This window comes from Manis pentadactyla, chromosome 1 (assembly GCF_030020395.1).
Source record: "Manis pentadactyla isolate mManPen7 chromosome 1, mManPen7.hap1, whole genome shotgun sequence".
Classification (NCBI taxonomy): Eukaryota; Metazoa; Chordata; class Mammalia; order Pholidota; family Manidae; genus Manis; species Manis pentadactyla.
Window position 1 is genome coordinate 171,577,444 of NC_080019.1, and position 20,505 is coordinate 171,597,948.

At 40.2% G+C, this 20,505-nt stretch overlaps 1 protein-coding gene across 4 annotated transcripts in view; it reads right to left on the bottom strand.

Moving 5' to 3' along the window:
- Positions 1-276: 276 nt before the first annotated feature.
- The window catches only part of LSAMP (limbic system associated membrane protein), an 820,993-nt gene continuing 800,764 nt past the window's right edge, over positions 277-20,505 (bottom strand). For 2 of the 4 annotated variants that reach the window (XM_036883394.2, XM_036883391.2), the window contains 2 exons: positions 9,325-9,357; positions 277-3,280 (listed from right to left, as the gene is read on the bottom strand). In XM_036883394.2, coding sequence (XP_036739289.2) covers positions 3,183-3,280; positions 9,325-9,357 — 131 coding nt within the window. In that variant the 3' untranslated portion in view covers positions 277-3,182. The remainder of the gene's footprint in view (positions 3,281-9,324; positions 9,358-20,505) is intronic. The other 2 variants (XM_036883392.2, XM_036883395.2) reach the window with 1 other exon arrangement.

Genomic DNA, 20,505 nt, shown 5'->3' on the forward strand with positions numbered 1-20,505 from the left:
CAAGATTCTTGAAGGCATTTATAGCACTATGATGAACTAAATTCTAAGAAGTCCCATGGTCAGATTCAATCTCTAAGTGTCAGTCCTCTAGCTCTTTTTTCTGCTTTTTTCCTAACCTTTCTCCAAACTATGTTCTTTACTCCTCAGATTGCTTAGAAATATTCTCAAACTTATGAGATTTTGGGAGTCAGTTTGCTCTGAAACAGGAGCCAGGACAAATTTTTTAAAATTCCCAGATTCTGCCAGAGATATATGCAAACAACACAATATTCAGTATATGTTTAATTATGTTTAATATATGGTCCATTATATTAAAACTCAGGGAACAAACGGTGCTGACATGGCAAACACATTCCATTCAATGGAGAATCTCTTTCCATAAAACCAAGACCTTGTCCTTATAATAGGTTGGGATAGTAAGAAATCTAGGTGTATAATTAAAATCTGTGACATGCCATGGGGGTCTGTTCCTGAAGCTGATAGGAAACTCCTGTTGCTTTTTTCTTCTTACATATCTTCAACTAGCATTCATTTCCTCTAAAGCTTCCACTTGAGGATGTAGCTGGCTCTTTGATATATGGGGAACATTTATCATCAAGGATGATAACCTTTTATTCCTGTACTAAGAAGACCAAACTGTTAGAGAAATACTTGATTGTCAATAAATTGATGCTACATAGGGATATAGCTCACCTTCCTTATATGTTTAGTAGCTACCTTCTTGGATAACAATTTCTGTCCTATGCTAGGATCTGCCACAAATACTCTTACCCAAACCCGATTTGTCCTTCTATTTTATGTCTAAACTGCAAAATCATAAAAGAAGGCTAGTGACAAACTTCTAAAACAAATACAATCCCTTAGAAGAGGTTAAAAATGCTGCTCAAGATTATTACCTTCAGAGGCAAGACTCATTGCCAAGAGCCTTCAATTAATAACATCTATCAAGAGAAATTTCAGATCTTCCTTCCCCTTTTCTTCCTTCGTTCCTTCTTCTTTCTCTCTCCCTTTCTTTCTATTCCTTCCCTCCCTCCCTCCATTCCTGTCTTCCTCTTTTGATTTGCAGTTACAAAGTTTTCTTTTTGATATCACATGACGGCTATTTTCCAGATTCCAAAATTTGGTGAGGTACCATATTTGGCTCTACTGAAAGACACTCGATTATGACCTCAATAATAATCCTCCATCTTTTCACACACTGAGCCACTTCCAATGCCTCCCACAGTCTAAGTGATGACAACGGTTGGTTTCCTGACAAAGACACCTACACACAGAAAGCCAGCTCTCTCTGCAAAGCCTAAGAAGATCCTTCTGGTGTTGTGGCGATGCCAAACTTTGGGGTATGCTTACAATTCCTGCCTAAATTATAACAAGTTTCCCAGCTGTTTTGATTAAGGGACTAACTTACATTTCAGTGTTAATGGCAAGATGATTCTTGTATTTGTAAACTTTAAACACCATGGTATCTTTTTCAGGAGACTAGAAGCCAGAAGTGAGCCGGTAAGGGGGAACATAATGTCATTCCTCAAGGCCGAGTTTAGGATAATGATGGGGTACTATGAACAGTGGTACTGTAAACACCATCAGCAGGACAGAAGGGAAATAATGCAGCCAACCAAATGAAGTCTTAGCCTAGAACACCAGGGCAAAAATCTGCAAAGGAGCATGAGGAGCAGATACCTTATTGTTGTGGTCAATGCTTTGCATTAGAGCTCTGACAGTATCTTTACCTTTTGAGTAGGGACCTGGGCATCTGTCTACTTTCCCTGCCTTGTTCACTCTCTGTGTTTTATCTGAAACAGGAAGCAATCTCTGCTCAGGGGAATCCATGGGGCAAATACAGTGTTACGTGAAGATTAGGGAGGGGCAAAACAGGGCTGCGTAGGATCTCCAGGTGGCTCCCATCCTGTCATTGGGGTTAACGCTTGGAGATCTTCCTGTTTCTGAGGATTTACTCAACACATGCTACTCACTCCTACAGCAGAGCAGGGACAAGCCTGCACAAAGCCAGGAAATACATGAATCCCTCAGACCCATAAAATAAGAGTGAAATCAGAAACCTCTCCTAGGTCACTGCATCCCGTCACTGACTTTTTCTTCTTTATGCTCACCCTATCAGTAGTAGGCACTTTCATTTACAGTGATATTCTGAGTGACTCTTGACTGGGTTCTGATGATTGGACTAGGAGAAATATGAGGTTCTGCCCTTAGAAGGGGCACAGTGGTTTGAATACACACTGATGTCATGTGATGACCATGGACAGGGGGAAGGACTGCTCCTTGCCTCCTTCCCCACCATGTCCCCCAGCAACTTGTCACGGCCGCATCTCACAATTACAATGGGGGACAGTATCTACAGCACAATGAATCTATGTACACATGGACCATTCCCTTGGCATGCTTTAGAGAGAGACACACACACTCACACACATGTATACCCACGTGAGAGCGAGACTTGAGCACGCGTGCACAGTGGAGAAAATTAAAATGGCACTTCCTAGCATTTGTGGCATGACTAGTGCTCAGGGGTGGTGGGAGTGAAAAGCGATGGGGATTGGTGGTGGTAAGGATAAAAAGGGAGTATCTGGGATGGATGTGAGGGAGATAGAACACACTGAAGGCCTTGGAGATGGCCTTAAAAGCTAGAGAGATCGTGGAGGCAGGGAAGCCAGATAAAGGCTCAACACAGGACTCCAGCATGGATTCCACTGAGAGTCTGAAATGGCTATGAGTCAGCTCAAATGAACAACAGAATAAAGAGATGATGGAAATAGAAACGCCAAAGGCAAGACCTTATTTTTTCTTCCCCCACAGATGAAAAGGATGAAGGAAGGATAAAGTGTGTGTGTGGATTAATATCCATCTTCGACTTCTTCACTTGTCTTATTTTTACAACATCTGGACATTCTTAGCATGATGGAGTCTTTAGACAGCATACGTTTGCTTAGATAGATCCTGGCAGAACTTTTCCCACCCTGAATTATACTCAGATTTGAACTGATGGACTTCAGAATTGTTTTAAATGTTGTATTTGCTTCTTCGTTTTCTTAGTTTCCCCTTCATTTATAAACACACAAAGTTGTGAAATAAACGGTGTCCCCCCATCTCGCTGGCTCTCTCTCTGTATCCTGTGTGATGCATTTTTGTGTGTTTTTTAAAATTATTTTTAAATTTTTATTCTATTAACATTTGCTGAGAAGGCAGAGTAGAGATGCTGCCAGCAGCCACAGTGGTACGGCCAGACTGATGGATCCGTTTATTCCTCTCACCGACCCAGGTCCTGCAGTGCAAAAGAGAGAGGGAGAGAAAAGAGCAGAGTTACATCCGGCCCACTCTATGTCAGGGCTGACTGCTGGCGGTACCAGAGGCAAGGCAGGGCCGGGTCCCAGTGCCTCAAAGTCCATGGGCTTATGTACAGCCCAAGAAAGGTTCACAATCGTTCCTAAGTCTTTCTCCTTGAGTCAGAAATATCTTAAGGGGTATCATTGGTTGAAACTCTTCTAAATAAAACGCTGTCACTGGAGAAGGCCCAGAATGGGTTGTCACTGATGTGTCTGAGGGTACAGGGGGCCCCCAACATCCAGCCTCCTCCAGGACGCTCTGCGCAGCACAGCCCAGTGATGCCGGCATTCTGCAAGATTCCGGGCCTTCGGGACGGGCCTTCAGCAGCCGCATGTGGGCTCCCTGGCAGATTCATCACAGCTTCTCCAGCAATAAAACATGGAACCAATCTGTGACTCTGATTTCTCCAGGGGAAGCAGTGATTATTTATTTGTTAATGGGGAGGGTATTGTTTCAAAACTAACACTTATGCCTGAGTGGCACCGCAGAAGAAAATGTCAACTCATTCTGGAGCCTTAAGAGGCTCCAAGCTCTGGTCCAAACTCTTCATTTGACACTTTAAACATCGAAAACAAAGACAACAACATCAACAAAAACAAACAAGGGAGGTTAAGAGGCAGGTCCAAACCAGAAGCAGAGCTGAGACTTGAACTTACCCAGAATTCAGCCTGGAGGGTAGTCTTTGTGTCGCAGTGTCCCATGGCCACCCTAGCCTTCTGAATGGACACAGTTTGGGGAATGTGGGTGTGGAACCAAGAGGGAGATTGGAACGGAGAGGAAAGTGGAGAAGGGATTCAGGTGTTGACAGAAAGAGGAGGAGCCGGACGGAAAATGAAGCTCTGAAGAGCTTGTCTCCTATGCTTTGTTCTATTTTCTCCTTTTGGAAAGTTCTGATCCATTAAAAGAAGAAAATTCTAGTATTTTTCACATTAAAAACTTTCAGATTTAAGACTGCATGATAAGACAATGACATTCAAAAGAGAAATTGGTGTGACTGTAATTATGGGTCACTTTGAGGTTTTAAGGGCACTTATGCAGTTTAGTATGTGTGAATGAGTGTGTGTGTGTGTGTGTGTGTGTGTGTGTGTTGGGGGTGGGGGTTTAAACCTATGATGGTTTGCAAATGCAATGGAAACATTTTCTGGTATGTGAATGTTTCCAAAAAATTATCTACAAACACACTAGATCAGAGGTAAAACAACAGGGAAAATGTGGAATTCAATAATGTTCTTCCAATCTGTATTTTATGTAAATAATAATAGCAATAATAACCAAAAAACACCAACATTCACATAGCACTTACTGCAAGGTACTGTTATAAACACTTCAGAAAAACGAGCACACAAGCAGACTATGAAGCAGGTACTACAATGAACCCTGTTTTGCAGCGAGATCACAGAGGCACACAGAGGTTACATCCATTGCATAAATTCACACAACTGGTAAGCAAGGAGCTGGGTTTTTCACCCAGGCAGCTGGCTCCAGAATCTTTGCCGCTCAACACAGCCCAGTGAAGTTACATGGGGAAGGGGTGCCGGTGAGTCTCAGTTTGGGTTTGTTTAAAACAATAGGCAGAACAAATAAAACAACGTGAGTGGCATCTGTTTTCTTTGAAAAAATGATTTTCAACAGAATATATTGATAATATGATTCAACAGAATGACTAGAATGCCTTGAAAATAGTAAATATATTACTTAACATAAAAATATGAATATATACACACTGTGAACAGCATCATTACAGTATAAAATGAGCTTTATTATCTATAAAGCTATGGAAATACAGAACAATTTAAATATTCAATTGGTCAATTCTTTAATTTTCTGAGTGGCTGTAGAACCATATTAATGAAAGGCAGTTTAGCTACTTCAGGTTCCTGCCTTCATGAGGAATTAAGTTTCAAGAAGATTATGTGTCCTGCATAAAGCACCTGATGGCTAGTTGTTGACTAAGCCCTGGAATCCAGGTGTTCTGAATCTTAGCACAGTGTCTTTCCTAATCCACCCACTCTAGGCCCCCACCCTCACTCTTTTTGGCTTTTGGGATCTTAAGCTTTCTTAATGGCAACTCCCCAGGGCCTCTGGCCTGATGGCAATGATCTGTCTACCATTTTAGTTCCTCTATATGCTTTCGATGGCATGAACTCTGTGGCACATTTGTTTGGATTAGTGGGTCAGTGAAGCTTTCAAAACAGAGAAAAACTGTACACAAATTGAGGCCACACAGGGTCAACAAATACGATTTTTGTTTTGCCCTGGGGACAGTATGAAACAGAAGATTTTCAGAAAGAGTCTAATTCTGCGTATTTCCTTAATCTCATTTTTAGTGTGGGGATAGTCTAGATTATCTTTCAGACATTTTAGAGTTGAGTAGTATTCAGGGAAGTCTACAAAACCTAGTCTTATATTTTATTCGAAGGATAGTAAATATTTCAGAAAGCAAAAATTCCCAAGCAAAATGAAAGGAACAAAACAGCAGCAGACTCACAGGCTCCAAGAAGGGACCAGTGGTTACCAAAAGGGAGGGGTTGGGGACGGTGGGCCGGAATGGAGGGAGAAGGGGATTGAGGGGAATTATGATTGGCACACATGGTGTGTGTGGGGTCATGGGGAAGACAGAGTAGCACAGAGAGGACAAGTAGAAACTCTGGCGTCTTACTATGCTGATGGACAGTGACTGCAATGGGGTGTTGGGGGGCCTTGATAATATGGGTGAATGTAGTAACCACAATGTTGTTCATGTGAAACCTTCAAAAGATTATATATCATTGATAACTTAATTTAAAAAAATTCCATCATTGAAAAATATAATATATACATATTTCGATCTAGATAAACTTGTTTACGTATAACACTCTTGCTAATGTATGTACAAACATACATATTCAGATACAAAATGAAGTATATTTATGTTATAGGCATGTTCATAGACATGTGATATACACACATATTTGTCTTTTAGTATACATAATTGAGTATTAACTATTACTTTCACATGAAATTCAATATTATATATAGGAAATCCCAGTATGACTGTGTTAATAATCTTTAATTTTATCCTTAGTAGAATTATTACATATTTGAAATGTATTTTGTGGAACTGTTAAAGGTATCTTCATCTCCATCAATTATTATTTGTTAAGTGCTCTCATATAGCTATTTGATGTGCTTATATGACTTGCTCTTTTCATAATTGATTTTGAGAGTAGTAAATAAATAGGCTTGAGAAACTCCAAGAATAAATGGGTGAAGTTGGGGAATCATCACAAGTGTGTATGCAATTACAGATATATATGACTGCATAGGAGATTACTTCAGTTAATGGCTATTTCAGGGAGGAATAATCAACAAAATAATTAATTATGTTGTAGTTCATAGTTATGAAATTTCTGCTTATTTGTGGAAATGCAAATCATCAATCTTATTTCCCACACCAGATGGCCAGGCTCAGCAAGTGCTTTTATACACTGACAGATATAATGAAAGCAAGAGTCTGCAAACATAAATTAGCCTTAAGAATAGATGGGGAAATAGAACCACAATTCAAAAACTACTACATGTTTTTCATATAACAGACAAAAACTGTCCCTTGGTATTTAGCCATATTCTTTATGTGTATATGTGGGTGTGCACATATTTATATGTGTGATATCTAATAAACATTTGATAAATGGTAGCATCATCATTATTAACTATGGAAGGTATAACAGAAAGGCATGAAATACTCCGAAATCAAAGGCATTGGTCTGTGAATTGGATCAAGGCTTTCAATATTTGACCCAAACAAGCAAATTCAGCTGCAGCAAGTTTGGGATTCTTGAGTCAACATACCAGATCAAGGTTTTCAACTCCAGGACAGTAAGATAAGCTGCCTGCACTTTGCAATGACAATTCTCATAAAAGGGAATTTGTGGTTAAGGGCAAGATGGTAGAACATTCTGAAATTGCAGGATTTGACAATTTTTTGGTAGGTCTCTGTACTACAAATCTGACACAGGATACTGAGCCACTTGATTTGTCTTTCAGTAAAATCTAAAGAAAGGACAAGGTGATATTTATGCAAAATAATCATTAATCACACCCTCAGTGATATTTGGGCACCCCTTTTAGCCACTGAGTAATTGAGGTCAATCATAGTTTTATTTCTGTGAATAGTTCAATCCCACAAGAAAAGGGAGGCCAGGGGAGTTTAAGTTTGAATTCTTCTTAGAATTATTTAGGGCTGACTGAGTGACTGAAAATAAAACAAGAGCTTAAACAATATACAAAGCAATTGTTAAGTGAAGGAGAAAATTAATCTAGATCTCTCTTTGATACGAGCTAGATGCGTAGACGAAGGCTCTCTGTCCTGGGAAGCCATGTTTAAAGGGAAGCCTATTGTGATTGACTCTGGCGCCACCTGCTCCCCACTTTCAGTCAGTACAACTTCCTCTGGGTGAATGAATGGGGATTAGAGCCTGTAATCTCCAGGTTGGAGCAGATAAGAAGAGGGGATATATAGATGTTTTCTTTGAGCAATGTGTCTTCAAAATTAAATTTGGGCTCCTCCTACATAATTATTAATGCATTACCTCCCCTCTCTATAATGTGGGTTTTGGGTAAGGCTGAAATATTCCCACAGTAAAGCTGGAATTATCACATATTTTCCTTCAAAAGAGCACTGAATATTTGGCATGCAAAATTATGAAATTTTAGGCCAGTACTTAGAATTCTTTCGGGGGTCACTAGGAATTTATCTTGATGGTCTTTTAAATTAAACAAACAAGAAAAGACAACCCTATCCCCTATTTCTACATTCACATCCAAAGCCCTGAGGTATCCATTTTACGTTCCACTAACATGATCCACTTAAATTGCAAATGTAATTGACAATCATGGCAGTGGGGAGAGACAAGGGGCTTAGGAGGACAGTGTTTTATACCCTTTTCCCCAAAATGATCTTGGCCCTTTATATATGTTCCTGATTGCCTCTTCCTTGCAGCCTTCAGAGAGGATTTGCTAGAACTGGCCATAAATAAGGTGTTGGCCCTTTCCTGGGAGTAAGCAATGAAGTGTCTATAATCTCTGTGGCTCTTGGTCACTGGTAGGGTCTAAGTCCCACAAGAATAGGTTTTTATTATTGAGAATGATGGTTGTCTTATCCCCTTTAAGGCTCAGAGAAGACGACATCTTCATAGGAGACAATTACCAGTCTAAGTCAGAGGCCCAGAGGACGTAAGCAGGGTGGTACCCAGCCATGCAGGTTTCTCTGTAGATCTAGTCTGGGGACAGGCACTATTAGGGATTTCTGTTGGACTTGGAAAGAGGGCACCATAGAATTGGTAGTTATTTGTGTCTTAGGGTCCATTTCATGAGGCTTTGACCTGATTGATTTGTCTTTGTAGAGAAAAGTATGTGGATCCATCATGTGATGGAGACATGAGGGGCAGTTGGAGAGCACACAGGGGCAACTCCTGGGTGAGCCCCGTACACCAGGTGTATTGCAGCAGAGGGAGGTTAGATGAAGACCTAGGAGAACGCTGAGGCTGGAGGGAATATTAAATGCTAAAGTGCTTCATTTTAGGAGACCCTGCTCTACTTCCTTCAGCAATGCATCTGCTTGAATAGCCAGCCAGGGACAGGAAAGTGGACTCTGTCTCTTCTGAGAGGCCTGTCATTGGGCTGTGAACATTTCTAAAAGTGCAGTTCTGCAAGAACTAACCATGGACACTTAAGGAAAGTGAGAGGGGGGATAACTCGCTCATTTCCAATGAGTTAGAAATGCATAACTGTCACAAGCAATATAAGGGTCCTAGGTTGGATCAAATGGGGCTTTTTGTGAATTAGGAAGTTCACAGTCTGGGAAAAACAGTGGCAAATGTGTTATGGAAATTATTATCACAAATTACTGAGACGAAATAAGCTTAAATATATATGATCCCAGTATAATGCTGTGAAATCTTAGTTTTAACATATAGAGGTAATCAGAAAAAAGAACCATACCTTTTTGCTTGAAGTGCACGGTGGTGCCAATTTCTAAAAAAGAAACATTTAGCAAAACAAAAACAGATAAAAAATTCTTTGTCAGTTGAAAATAAGCACAACGGTAGTCTGGTACTCTCCACTGGAAGGAGACTAGAGAAAAGGGGGAGAGGACATTCTAACAGGAACACATACGGGTGGGAAAGGCACATGGAAAGAGATTGCTTTGTGGGAACAAACGCTGTGCAGGTGGAAGTGGAGAAAGCAATTTGCAGCTACAAATACTTGATATTCCATGTCATGTGTGTAGACAAGTGCAAGACCTCTGAGCACGGCATGGACTGCACTTTAATGGAATGATGGATGTGTCTGGCCCTCAACCCCATCCTGCCATTTGCCCCTGGTTTGCTCCACTCCAGCCAATTGACTTTCTTGTTTTTATTCTAACATGCTAAATCTATTCCAACCTTAAAACCTTTGCACTTGCTGTTCTTCTGCCTGGAACATTCTTCCCCCAGGTTGTTGCATGGCCCATCCAGTCACTTCATTCGGATTTCTGCTGAAATGGCACTAACTCAAAAAGGACTCCCCCAATCACCTCATCAGAAATTGTACCCTCTGTTACCTTCTAACTTACTAATATGAATAGCACTTATCACTACCTGACATCCTGTTCTACACTTCCTATTTGCTTGTTTAGAATCTATCTGCTCCATTAGAAAATATGCTCCATGAGAGCAACACCAGTGTACATCTCGTCAACTGTATTCCTCGTGCCTAGGTTTAGAGCCTGGCATGCAGTAGAAATTCAATAAATATTTGTTGAATGTACAAATGAACTTCAGGGTTGGAAGAGCTCAGGCAGGACACATACTGGGATTTCATTTTAAGTATCCTTATCAGGTAAACCGCAATACTCTTAGATCTTTAGAAGTAAATGTGGAAAATTTCCAAAGGATACCACTTTGAATATCAGGACAAATTTAATGGTTGGTCAGATAGAGGAGCCCAAACAATGGCTGTGGGATGCAAATTTTCTTCTCTGTGAAGATCAGGACGCAGCCTTGCAGTCCCAAATAACATGCTTTCATTAAGGAAGTAAAGTGACTGGACTCTGAAGCCAGAGCAAGCCTTTTGAACTGGGTATTTAATCACCTCACTGTCCTACATGAAACTTGTTCATGCTGTCTTGTGGCTTCCAGGATAAAGGCCAAAATCCTCAGCCTGGCATCTGTGGCCCTACCTCCTCACGCCCCCAACTCATCAATGTTAATCATCTCTGCATTCCAGCCCACAGCCTTCCTTTATTGTCTGTCCATGGTATTACATCTTTGTTGTAGGCCCAATGATATCTCTTGTCAAAACCTCACTCATCCTTCAGAATTCAGTTATACCTTCCACAGGGAAGTTTTCCTTAGCTTCCTTAGTAAAATTAAGTCCCTTTATTATATGCTTTGCCCTCCTTCACAACAATCTTAAATACATTTGTCTGAGGTTTTGATTAATGCTGGTCTTTACTCCTGGACGTGAGTCCCGTGGAAGCAGGAGCGGTGTCTGTTGCTGTTCTCTGCTGTAGCACAGCCAGTGCATGAAGGCACGCTGAATAGACAGTGGGCCAAACTGAAGATCTAGTTCACTGAAACATGAGACAAATAAAATATGCCAAGCATCCTTCCAACAGAGGATCTGAAACTCTGTTAAGCCACACAGAATCTGAGTACTAAATTCTTTACTTTCTGATTGACACAAAAGGGTCAGATCTTCAGAATCAGGTCTGCGAAGTTTCTGAGGTTCAGTGAAATTTATCAATCCCTCTTTCTGGCAGACTTTCCATTTGCCCATCCAAAGGATGTCACAAGGAGAAGCCCTCAAACAGAGTGCTGTTTTCTGGCATCCTTAGGTTGGCTATAAGAAGGACACAATTTCCTAGTGTCTGAAGTCTTGAAAACGTTGGGCTACAATTTAGCATTAGCAAAACTAGTGTCAGGCAGGGTGATTTTTAACAGCAAACTGTGCCTACATCTAAAGACAGCTGGGGGTTGGGGGAGCCCAGTGTGAATGTTCTTTGGTATCACACCTGCTGGGGACCTTCAGGTGCCCTTCTGTCCTTGAAGAGCTAGTCCACTACTTGCAGAAGTAATGGAAGTCCATACAGAAGGATGGAGTAAGAATTCTGCTCCTCTCCTAGCAGAAACCAGCTATGGATGTCTGTCATCCCCGAAGTGAAGGAAAGTTCTATCAAGATATAAAACATCAGTCTCTACAGGTTGATCACACTGATCATGTGAGAACTGGTGCTCAACTGTATATTAAACACACTACCACTTGTTTTCTTCCATAATACCTTCTCTGACAACTTTTATTTGAAATCAATAAATTGCCTTACAAACTGTTGAAAAAGCCCTGCAGAGAATGTACTTTCATAATTCTGGGAAACTGAGGCCCAGAGAGGCTAGTCAGTTACTCAAGGTCACATAGTGAGACGCAGAACTGAGACTGAAATTAAGGGCTCTTGGTTCTCCAGCCAGAACTCTGCCCATTATCCTCCAAATCCCCTGTGGTATTTTTATACAGCAAGGCTATATCCGTATAGCCTATATAAGTCTAGGGTTATCACGGGGACACATAAATGATTCAGTGTCTACCTGGGAGAGTTGGGTTCTGCTCCGGTGTATAATGCAACTTCCCCTCTTTCACCAGTTAAGCCTTTTGGCTTGTCATTCTTTAGAATTTATAAGGACCCCTCAAGGTCACTGTGTGATGCTCTTCACCCAAAGGGGCCTAGACCCCTAATGTGACCACCGTCACGTAAAGAACACCTGGTTTCTGACACTCCATCCCTGGCCCACAGGCCTCTGGAAATAATTCCAAGCAGTTGTTCAGGGTTGCAGGCAGGCAGGAAGACCAATGGTTCTGCCTAAGCTAGAAAATCACTTAACCTCTCTCTGCCTCAGTTTCATCATCTGTAAAATGAGTTTAGTTAAAAATTTGTGTTATAGCTAACAGAAATATTAATTTTCATACTGAGAGTGCTGCCAGACACATAGTAAGTGTCCAGTGAATAAGAGTTCTTGTCAGAGTTGTGGTAAAATCCCTTCTGGAGGGGACTATCAGTGACATTTTGGTGGAAAAAATAAAGTTTTATATCTTAACAAGTAAGCCATGGCCCTGCAGGTCCAGAAAATATTAAACACTTCTGCAGCAATACATGTGAACAAAACAGAGAGATGCCAGCACACTGAAGTGACAGGGAAGCAGACTGATCAGGCAGCATTTTGGTCAGGAGAAAGCAGCAATGCGCCTGGGCTAACCAGTCACGGGCACAGGCTTGTGTAAGACCCTGTGTGTCCCAAATGGGTCCCTTAGGGAACAGAAACCCTCTTAACAAATCAACTAAACAGAGCTCATTAAAATAAAGATTTAAAAACGTTGCCCAGATTTTCTACTCTATGAAGAAAATATCACTAAAATTCAGATAAAAATATATCTCTTTGCTTGAAATATCTTCAAAAAGCAAACTGGCTTAGTTTACCAAACTGGCTTAAATTTTATAAAGTCCTCCTTATTGCAATAAATGAACTGATATGTGAAATACTCATGATCTTAAGAGTTGGAATTCCATTTTGCCTTTAGGAAAAGAGAATGGAATGCTTATTTTGTATTTGTTGCTCATTCTTTTCTGTTAGAATATAGCATTCTCTTTTGAGGATCAAAACCCTGAATTTTTTTGAGCCTGGCTCTGAAAACCTGGTTGTGTGCTGACATCTTGTGGCGATACTAAGACATGTTCCTCGGTGAGGTCTAAAGGAATCACCTTTGTCCACCAGGTGGCAATAGTGGGAAAAATAAAAACTACACGACTTTTTTTTTTCATTCAGAGCAGAAATGAAACGTTACTTTTCATAAAGGAGTCTTTCCTGTTCTTATAGACAAGAAAAAAATTTTTGCTCCTTAATAACTGGAGATTATTCTTCCTTTTCTAATGAGAAGGGGGTCTCAAGTTCTTGAGTAAAACTGCCTTGCCAGGGATTATTTCTGTAGGGAATCCCTGGACATGCTCACTAGAATCTATCTGAAATTAACAATTTTTATGCCTTTCAGGAAAACTTCTTTCCACATATTGATCTTGCTTTTGCAAATAAATTTAACAAACCAGCTTGGCAATGCAGGTGCAAAGAATAAAATAAAAAGATAAACCTACGGAAGCAATACAATGGACAAAACTTTGGGGGAGTTGAGTACAAAGAAAGTTCTAGAGTTCTCTGGAAGCATTATATTCCATAGTTCCTGATGAGGGGTACAAGGCAATGGGGGAGAGTTTAATGTTAGAAAAGGCAACTGCTTTGTCAAATATTTATTTATATCACCTGTCTTTGACTTTCAGATTCTTTACACCCAGCCACGTTAGACAAACCTGTAGCATCCAAGAGAGCTGATTGAACCTCTTGTTGGCATAGACAAGGTCTTCCTTGTTCACTACTGTAGCCTCAGCTCATTATTTCTCTAGCACAGACTAAGTGACCCATAAATATATCTAGTACATATGTGAATGTAAGAATGAGCAAATGAATGACTGAGGGAGTCAATTAATTCCTCAAGAGCTGCCTTAGCTAAGATTCTAGATAGGGGAAGTTTCTATTCTTGTGGAGACACCATACCTTGGTGCAAAGGCAAAATCACTGTTGGGAACTCAGTCGTTTGAAGAGCCATATGAGGCCAGGAGGTCCTTCCATTAGTCCCCAAATCCTGGCAGACAGAACATTTTCTGGAGGGCTGGGCTTTTAAGAATATCTTCATGACTGATGAAAATTTAAACCTTAAAAAATAAAAATCCTTTATGTTCTTTTTTGTTCCAAGCTCAGGAGATATATTCTCTTGCCTCTCATCTCCTGTTATGTGGTTGGTTGGCTTCATCTCTCTCTCTTTATTGCTTTCCAGAAATTAAAGTGAGCTTTGTGAAGGTGAGATGCATCATGGGAAATGCCAGAGTTTACAGCTGGGAACTCCCTTACTGAAAATGTTCATATCTATGTTTATGAACAACTGTGGCATTTTGCCTTCTTTAAATTCTATCTGGGAGAAGAGATGACGATACAACAAATCCATAAGAAGAAAAAGTGGTTTTCCAGGGCTTTGACTCCTCACCTCTAATCCTGTGCTTACAAGCATTCATTCCCATCCACGTGTAGGCTATGTCGAGCATTGGGGTTTGTAATGTTTGCATAGTTGTTCTAATTTTAGGGTGTTTACTTGAACACAAATGACTCACTTTTTAATCTGCCACAACCATGTGAACACGGAAACATGCTCTTTTCTGTTGTGTACGGCATGACTCTTGAAGGCCAGTCTTCTGATGTGCCACAGGGTTTCAAAATGACTTATTAGTTAGAGGACTTAAAAATAATTAGTGGTGTTTCTTTTTTCTGGGCCATAGAGTCAGAGTGTAAATACAGGAGAAAGGGGGAGTCCAATTCAACAGGGATTTAATCCTCCAGTTGCCTGGAAAAAGTGAGAGGGGGTGGGGTTAAAACCACTAAGAAATTTGATGAACGAGACCAAGGAGAAATATTCCACGGGCTGCCTCTTCCTCCCTCACGGATGCCGAGGGCCTGAAGTGTAGCATCGGTAAGGTTTCTCCACGGGAATTTATGTTTTTCATGCTCTGACTTTCATTTTGTCAGGGTTTTGAAAAACAAAACCTTTATTATTATAGTGGCTTAAAAGGGGGAGATTTTTATGAATTCAATTTTCAAAGCCATACTTTGAAAGTTATTAATTTATTTCTCAGAGGTTTCTCCACTCTACTCAAGGCTTTAAGGATTAATTGCTTTTATAGGTAAGTATTTTTAAAATTTTGACACAGAAAAAGGTATTTCTGTGATTTCTGTTTAGATTGTTAGGAGTTTTTGATTTTCTCCCACATACTGTATTCATGTTGTATAAACCCTAATATCTAATATTTGTAGTGTAATGTTCTCTGAGAACCATAGTAATCATTCTGGATCTAGTTTAGGGGGAAAAAGCCAAAATAGAGAAATAGGTCTAAACATCAACATTGTTTATTTCTGTTTCCTTAGTTTATAGGTGGACCATATCCTAACTATGAATGCAATATAGCAAACAGCCTGGGAAAACTAACAAGTCTTTTTATGTCACCAATATTTGAGAAATTAAGTTGTCTCCCCTTACCTCTGTGTGAGTCATGAAAGGAATCCTATACTTTAATTATAGTGTAGGATTTTTCCTCTTAGAGCTGACTATGACCAGAAATGGACTTCAGATGTTGGATGCCATTTAGAAGCCAATCAGAGATGAATGATTTACCAGGATATCTGCTGCCCTGGATATATGGTGATAACTTCTTGTTGTATGAATGAATAGACCCAAACCAAAATTAATGCTGACATAATTTCTCATTACATGATGTGGATTAAAATAATTGAGACTCACTCCAACTATTCTCACCAATGAGTGGACCAACCCTCTATAAAGCAAATGTTCTATATTAAAAAGATTCAGAAAAAAACATTTTTTTAAAAGGTCATCTCCTCAAAAAAAGACAAATGCATAAAAGAGGAAATACAAAATGCCAGTGTAGAGAGAGAATGTAGGTACTCCATCTGAAAGAGGGACTTCCTTGGAAATCCCAGAGGTGACACAAGGGAAGTCGCATGATGAGTAGGTTGCACGGAGGGCTGCTCCTGGCCAGCCTCTGCTACGACCTTGAGCAAGTCACAGAAAGGGCTGCCCAGCCTCAGAAAGGAGAGAAAACGGGACAGTTTTGGTGTTGTAACTTGAATATTTTATAGTACACTGGAGACTCAAACTTTCAGATGAAGCATTTGTTTATATCATATTAGTGGTGTCATCTCTGAGGAGGGAGACTGTACATATGATCCTTATTTTATTCTCTACCATTTCAGGGGTATTTTCAAATTCTTCCATAATAAGAATGCATAACATTTATTATCAGTATAGCACACTATTTATAAAAACAAAATCAATTCATTTTTTAAGACCCTCTAAATTTGGGGAAAAGAAAATAATCACTTTCTGATTATTTGGCTTTGGGTTGACATCACTACAAGAAGACTGAATTCCTGCCCCCCCACCCAACACACACACACTTTTTAGTTGGCTGGTATCATACAGTAAGACTGAAAAGAAGCTGAGATAGGTGAGGTCTAATTTCTGTAAGGAACATAGTCTTAACAGTATGAAATGACAATGCAATAAAAAATGTATTACATGGGTTTATGAGGTCCTTCCAACTGTAGGCTTGATGTAACTGCTCATAGAGTAAGCATAGGTGGATCATTTGACTTTAACGGCTTGGGCTCTGCTCAGTGGCAATATGGAGTGTTACCCAGGAAAGTACAGACTTACTGAGCACTCCCAAAATAAAAGAGGGCTTCATTAAGTCTCATACAGCTAGTCAGCTTTCTCAATAGCCTGAGAAGTTTAATTTTTAATAATCAATGACTTAAAATGTTGGAGAACGCCCAAGGGGCAAAGTTTAATAAAGGGGCTTCCCTGGGCTACTCCACCTGAAACATGTATAAGATTAGGAAAGTTCCAGAGGTAAATGTATATGAACCGGCTCTCAGGAAGGTATTAGGGCAGACATGAGTTTCTGTCTTAAGAAGCAATGTTTCTGCCATTATGTCTAGAATGTGCCATTGCACCTGTGGATACAGTCCTGGCCCTCTGCCCTTGCTAGAATTAAAGATGGCTCATCTCACTTAATAAACAAGTCCCTCCCAGCCTCAATTCTACTTAGTTGTTGGTGCAAAGCAGATTATATTTTCCACATTTAAAAATATACATTTAGTGTGCCTTCACTTATCTGACTTGCTAAAAAGGATTCAAACATAGGTTTGGGTAGGTCTCTAGAGATTTTCATCCTTTCAGGTTTTCATCCTATTTCCCAGCCTTAAATTGTAAATCGTACATTCATTTTAGAATACATTTTAGATTTAAATCCTTGAATCCCTTAGAAGACTGCTGTTAATCCATGTAATGCATCTTTTCATTTTGTTTGTTTCAAAATAAAAAACACTCAGATACCATGAAACAAGGTAACTGGCCTGTGGAATTTGAATGCAGAGATAACAAGTGAATTTGTGAGATTTCCTGAAGTTTGAAGGCTCTTGGAAATAAGATAAGGGATTAAAATAAGGTGCTATGCCCTGAGTTACTCTCGGAGCTATGTCTATGGCACTAACCTGCAGACCTTGGTAAAGGCAGTTCGACTCTGGACCCTTCCCAAGTTACCTGATGCCTCAGGTATTTTCCTGAGTTATGTGTAACTCCTTCTGTGTCCCTGATTCCAGATATAACATCATCTCCAGAATCTGGAGCAGCTTCTGGGAAAAACTGATGGACCTTTACAATCTGACCATTCCTACAATGAAAATAAAAACCTACCAGGAAGCCTCCTTGTGAGAGGCTGTAAGTTTTCTCTAGATGTTCTGTCAGACATTAGGCTCTCAGTACCCCCAGGAAACACATCCTGCATAATGCAACCTACCATCCAGTAGACAGCATCAGAACACATCTGTACAACTAAGCCAACAGGTGCTCTTTCTTGTCCTAAAAGTACAACAGAGGTGGAAATGCTGATTTCATCTAACTCCCTGGCTTATCACCATGCTTTCCTTCTTTAAACAGGCCAGATGAAAATAAGGAGAAGCAAGAAACTATTAGGACAAAAATTGTTGTTTTTTTTCAGATTAAAAAAATTAATTAGACTTAATATTATTCAACTTTCTCTGGATTCTAGATCTTTGTATGTACTGGAATGTTCTGCTCCTCTCTCTGTTCTCTTTTTTCTGCCTTTTTAACATCACTCTCACCTGGAAGCCTTCTCTGACCAACCCAGGCTAAGCCCTGCTCTGTGTCCCTCAAATACTACAGAGATATCCTAAACTTAGCAAAGTTTCTTGTGATTGCTTAATTTATCATCTACTTACCACTCTATCTGGTCTTTAAGCTCAGCACATAGAAAGTACTAGGATAGTATATTTCTGAGTGAATGAATGGTATAATCAAAATATTGTGCATTGTTGAATAAACTTAACTTGGGTCAGAAACTGCATGGCACCTCTCATCGAGAATGAAGGCTTTCTTGAGTTCCTAATGGTTAGAGATACTAAGGTAAAGATGGGGGCTCTGAAAGAAACGCTACAAGGCAAAAGCAAGTGGAGAGTACATCTACATGTGCATGGGGTGTGCCGCTTGGGACTCTGAACAGGAGGATTGACTCCCTAAGTGAAGACCAGCCTCCAGTAAGTGAGATCGTCCAGTCCTTCTCAGTACCAGGCAGCTTTCAGCGATGAACTTACCTGGGTCCTGTGACTCCAGGGAGGAAAACAGAACAAATCTCCTGAGTTACTCTCTAACTTGCGATTCAACAAAGGTAAGTGCAAGCCAATGCTCGGTTTCTTCGTCATTTTTATTTTTTAAGTTACTTCTGGTCTCTAAACATCCTCTGCTTCCAAGGCATACTAAATCCACGCTTATAATTGAAAAAGCATCTTAGAATGGCCAAGCAGCTTTCCAACAAAGCACATGGCTGGGCATGCTTTGTGCCACATAGGCTAAAGAGGGTGGGATGGTACACAGAAGGAACACAAGCCAAGGCATGCTTATTTCTTACTGCTTTAAAAAAACAAAACAAAAACAAACCACAAGATACTACTGTTGCTCCAAACAACATCCTCTCATGTGGTTAAAAAAGTCTTACCGGAACTGCAAGGTTTGAAAGTTGAGCGGTTAAATCAGAATCTTTGTTGTGAATAAGGAGCAGGTAAAGTAGAGTGGACTAATAGCTATGATTTATAGTAAAGATACTCTGTTAGTGGTAATGCCTAGGTGTTAAAACATATGTACGTGTTTCAGAGATGTGGGAAGGTTTTCTTTTACCGTCAGCACAGTGAGAAGCAAACCAGGGTAGTAAACCATGGCGGTGCTCAGCTCCCAGGGGTCCAATTAGGAAGCATGATAAATGACTTGTAAGTCTCTGCCCCCACTGATTTGTGGTGGATATATGCTGACAATTCTCAGTGGCGTCCAAGTGAGTGGTCTGCCAACTCCCATCATACATCTGGGTCCATGAGAACACCTTAAATTGGAATTCCAAACTCATTATGTCACGCTGTGTTCTTACTTGGCAGGTGTGTTTCTTCACAGCAGTAGACAAGCGGAGATGTAAGGTGGGACCACTTAAGCTGATTTCCTTCCCCCTGATGGAAGTGCTTGTTTAATTTAATACCTACAAATGACTTGTGATGATGAAAGACCATTGTGTGGACAGAGTGACTGTACAAGGGAAGCTGTTACTAAGGTTAATTTGTATCTTGCCTCTTCAGAAGTAGATGTTTCCACCAGATAGATGGGATAATGGTTTTGTAGTTCTTGCATGGCTGGTAATGCGTGTTTAGAAGTTAATGCTAATATTATCAAAACCTTTCCTTTGTTTTTTTTTTTTGAAGGATGTCAAAGAGAAAGTGTAAATGTAATGCACACTGAATAGGATGGAAAATGTAGAGAAAAAGAAAATCAGGACATAGAGAGAGCAGGAATAAGAATTTCAAGGGGAAAAAAGAGCCAAGGGCAGACTAAAATTCAAGTTTATACTTGTGGGGGGCTATAATACAACATTTGTCAGGGGCTGAGATGGTATTCATGATTGAATTTTTGGAAGAATATGCATTCTTTCTTTCTTTGTGACTCTAAGTGGTGCCATTTCCTTTAAGGACTCTTGCTCTATACTGTGTCTCCGAACCTTTGTGAAGCTCCCAAACAAAGGCTCTCCTTCCTGGCTATCCCAGCTGTGTTCCTCACAGTGAATTGCTGCCCTCCTGCTAAATGGCACACTGACACCAACACCCAGGCAAGTTCTGCAGGGGCGCACTCTAAAGACTAGAGGGACCAGTAGCAGCCTTTTCTGTCCATCTGAGATCCTGGCCTTCTTACCCTTTGGGGCAGCATGCCAACATATTCTGCTGCCAATCTCATTGAGCTCGTCTTAAGCAGCTTTACTCCTTTTAATTAAAAAGACAAGACTGTCAATTACTTAAACTTAATTCCCAAATGTAATTGTTACTTTGAAAGAATTTTTTTTTTCCATAAAGCTCATAGAAGAGAAATATTTCCATCAAATTAAAATTTAGTGAGAGCTTGGGTTTTCAAAAAAATATT